This window comes from Tachypleus tridentatus, chromosome 13, assembly GCF_004210375.1.
Source record: "Tachypleus tridentatus isolate NWPU-2018 chromosome 13, ASM421037v1, whole genome shotgun sequence".
Lineage (NCBI taxonomy): Eukaryota > Metazoa > Arthropoda > Merostomata > Xiphosura > Limulidae > Tachypleus > Tachypleus tridentatus.
This window is the reverse complement of record NC_134837.1, coordinates 166,484,529-166,488,201: the sequence shown is the minus strand read 5'-3', so window position 1 is coordinate 166,488,201 and position 3,673 is coordinate 166,484,529. Positions and strand designations below refer to the sequence as shown.

The following is a 3,673-nucleotide window of genomic DNA, read 5'->3' as shown; positions in this document are numbered from 1 at the left end:
CTGCGCTAGCTGTCCCTAATTTAGCAATCTATTACTACATGGAAGGCAACTAGTCACCCCCCACCGCCAACTCTTGGGCTACTCTTATCAACGAATAGTGGGATTGACCGTCACAGGGGGAACATGTTTGGTGCGATGGGGATTCGAACCCGCGACCCTCGGATTACGAGTCGAACGCCTTAACACACCTGGTCATTGCAAATGTATATCATGCGAGTTCCATTACAAGTAAAAGTAACAGCCTAACTTAATAGATGTGGATTAACACACATTAAGAATGAAGCGACAATTAAAATTCAACAAATGTAAAAACCTCTATAAAGTTAAAACACGATAAATAAACATTATTTTATAAATATAATGTGCCATAGCAAACGTCTAAGTTATCCATATTACGTTTTAAGTGTTCACTGGCGTTTGATTTAAAGCAAGATTTTTAAAAACACGATTGACAATAATAAGTGGATAAACTTTATTTCTCATACTCATACACAACGGTTACAATACTTTGTAGATTACAGAATATGACTTGAAAAAAAAACAACATAATACCATGTCTTACAAATATGTTTCGTAAATCAAAATCAGAATTCTGATTAGACTGATATTATGAACACAATGGCAATGCTGGTCGTAACATAATACTACAAAGAAACAATGCGGAAAAAAATAAAGAGAGCAAATGAACCTGGTCTTTGACTAAATCTGTTGAAAGTATGTCAAAAAATAAGATAATTAACCATTACTCAATTCGTACATAAATCATTACACGAATATCACCGAGAGCTAAATTTTCATATAACTAAATAATATTCCAAAAAGCATGCATCATAGTTTCAAAAGAAAAGAATAAATGTTGCAAGTTCTTGCAGACTAACTTATGTAAAACTCAAATGACATGAATAATATTAAATTAATGTGGATTACAAAACTACCGTGCTAGCATTATCACCTTATTACATGATTACTCAATTAACAAAAACCCAGTAAATAATTTGAGATATTTCTTACAAAAATTAAAGTTAATAATCACTTTTGTTTCTCCTTCTCTAATTATAAAAAATTAAACACCTAAAAATTCTGTTAGGTAACAGTGTCGTTCGACGGTACAGCAAAACCCTCTTTACTACTAACTTTTAGATGATTAGTTACCTTTTTTTTTTTTTTTACATGTACTACATTAATACAAGAAAATAAAGCTTTAGTAATATTCCAAATAGAATACTTTAATTACGCTCGTCAATACATTTTCTACATTAGCTTGTTTTCTTTATAGAGAATGGCCACATAATAAACTCTGTTCATCGTGGAGATTGAAGCATCGTATCTTAACTTAGTACGCCAGCGGAGTAGACTAACCGCTATCCCACTATCTTCACTAAGCCTAAGCTAAATCACTTATTCATTATCTTATTGTAAAAAAACAAAATGATTAATATTACGAAGCTGAGCCTTAAGTGATGAACAAAATCCACCAAGTCAAATTTGATACACAGAGTTACGGTTAAAACACTGTAGAAAAACCAAAAATCTTGAATAACATATAAATTGGATCAATTATTCATTGTAGTGTAGAGTGTATCGTTTCGTAAACTATATTGTGAAACAGTGAGTAGCATTTTAGCGAGAAATAAAAAAACTTACGCATCATAAAAGTAGTCCTACTATTATTATTCTTTCATAGTACTATTCTTAGTGAAAATATATTTTATCCATGTTTTCATGGATTTACATAATTTTCAAAATCAGTGGTGGTCCACAATGCATTAATTACCAAATCACCACTTAGAACCTTCACAGTAAAACAAATAGTACTAATACTAAAACGAAGAAGAAAATCTTTACTGCATTTATAAAAATTAAAATGTTTGAAGAAATTGTTCTGTCACTTATTGATTTACTATTACTAGTTACAGATAAACTTTCAGTTTTAGTTCGACAGTTGCTGCAATAGACTGTTGGCATAAATTGTTGATACTAATCTACAAATACAGATTAAAAAAGCAATATTAATTAATTTCTTCTTATAAAGTTAAAATTTCAAAACAAAATCAATCAAAAAGCGCATTAAAACAAAGAGAGAGGTAAGAAAATATTACTTTTAAATTCTAACTTCTACTACTACTACTAGCATAAACTAACCTATCAATATTAATTATTATATAATTCATTAACCTTAAATTACTATATTTTCAGGCAAAAATAAAAAGCAAAACCAATGTAGTTAAGATACAAGAACAGTGAAATACTAAATGCATCAGATTACAGAATATTAATGAATTTTGCCTTGAGGTTTTTCTTATGGCATGGGAACAGGGGTTACAAGAGGCTTTCCATCTAAAACGGACAAGACGTTCTTGGCTGCCAAAGTTGCCATTTCTATTCTTGCCGATTCCTCAGCACTACCAACATGTGGAAGAAGAACTATATTTGGTAAGGTAGTAAGCTTGTGATCACTAGGAAGAGGCTCAGGAATCATTACGTCAAGCCCTGCGGCTCGGATCTTTCCATTCTTGAGAGCATCATAGAGGTCATCTTGTTGAACAACTCCTCCGCGACTGGTGTTTATGAAAACTGCAGTAGGCTTCATGAGGCTGAAAGCTTTGGCATTAAACAATTCCTTGGTGTGTTCTGATAAATTACACATTGCTACTACAAAGTCCGACTCCTTCAGCAGCTGTTCAAACTCAACAAACTGAGCTCCCATATCTTCAGCGGGTTTGATTGGATGAAATACATCATAATATAAAACCTTCTTTACACCAAACGGTAACAGGCGCTTCATAACAGCTTGGCCAATTCTACCCATTCCTACAATTCCTATTGTGCTGTTGGTTAATCCTCTTCCACACAGCCACAGTGGGCTCCAAGAGTAGATCCACTCTCCTTTTTTAATAGCATTCGCAGAATCCATGATTCTTCTGCCACAAACCAACAATAGTGTGACAGTCAACTCAGCTACCGAGTCTGTGGAAACATCGGGGGTGTTGCTAACCACAATATTTCTTGCCTTACATTCGTTAAGGTCAATATGGTCAAATCCAACAGACATAGTCGCTATTACCTTTAGCTGCGGTCCTGCTGCATCCATGACACCCTTGTCAATTTTGTCCGTGAGAAGACAATAAAGAGCATCCTTACCTTGAACTCCCTTGATTAAGGCATCTCGTGGAATTGGCATCGGTTGATCATAAATTTCCACATCACATTTTTCCTTTAAAAGATCAATTCCTGCTTGAGGAACGTCTGGTCTGGTTACAAATACTTTTGGTTTACTCATTTTTCAAAATTTTCAAACAAAGGGAGAAAGAGATAAAGCAAAACCTCACACCCAACACGTCTGATGAAATCTGAACTGATCGTTGCGACCTTGCGCAATGTCAAGCGGGGCCGGTCCCACGTGATAGTGACACTTCGCCCTCTAGAGTTTGTTTTGTATTATTAATTTTTTTTTTATCCTCCAGAAATTTTTTAAGATTAATTTAATGAAATAAAGTAGGTTTTGTTTCGACATTCTAAAACGTGCGTATAAAATCTTAGAAGAAGTAATCTTAGATATAAAATCAGCAATAATTTTGTATTGTAATAGAAAACAAAATAAAGCAAAGATTAATGCACAGGGAGACACAATGACTGCGGACGTGACAAACCAACCATCGACGTAAGTTAGTTT

At 33.8% G+C, this 3,673-nt stretch overlaps 1 protein-coding gene across 1 annotated transcript; it reads right to left on the bottom strand.

Moving 5' to 3' along the window:
* Positions 1–458: 458 nt before the first annotated feature.
* On the bottom strand, positions 459–3,425 carry LOC143238144 (glyoxylate reductase/hydroxypyruvate reductase-like). Its single transcript, XM_076478117.1, has one exon. It carries the CDS (start codon positions 3,278–3,280, stop codon positions 2,300–2,302), a length of 981 nt encoding a protein of 326 aa, XP_076334232.1. The 5' UTR covers positions 3,281–3,425; the 3' UTR covers positions 459–2,299.
* Positions 3,426–3,673: the final 248 nt, after the last annotated feature.

Bases quoted from the DNA above. Each gene is read 5' to 3' on its own strand.
- LOC143238144 (XM_076478117.1), bottom strand. From the start codon at position 3,280: ATGAGTAAACCAAAAGTATTTGTAACCAGACCAGACGTTCCTCAAGCA.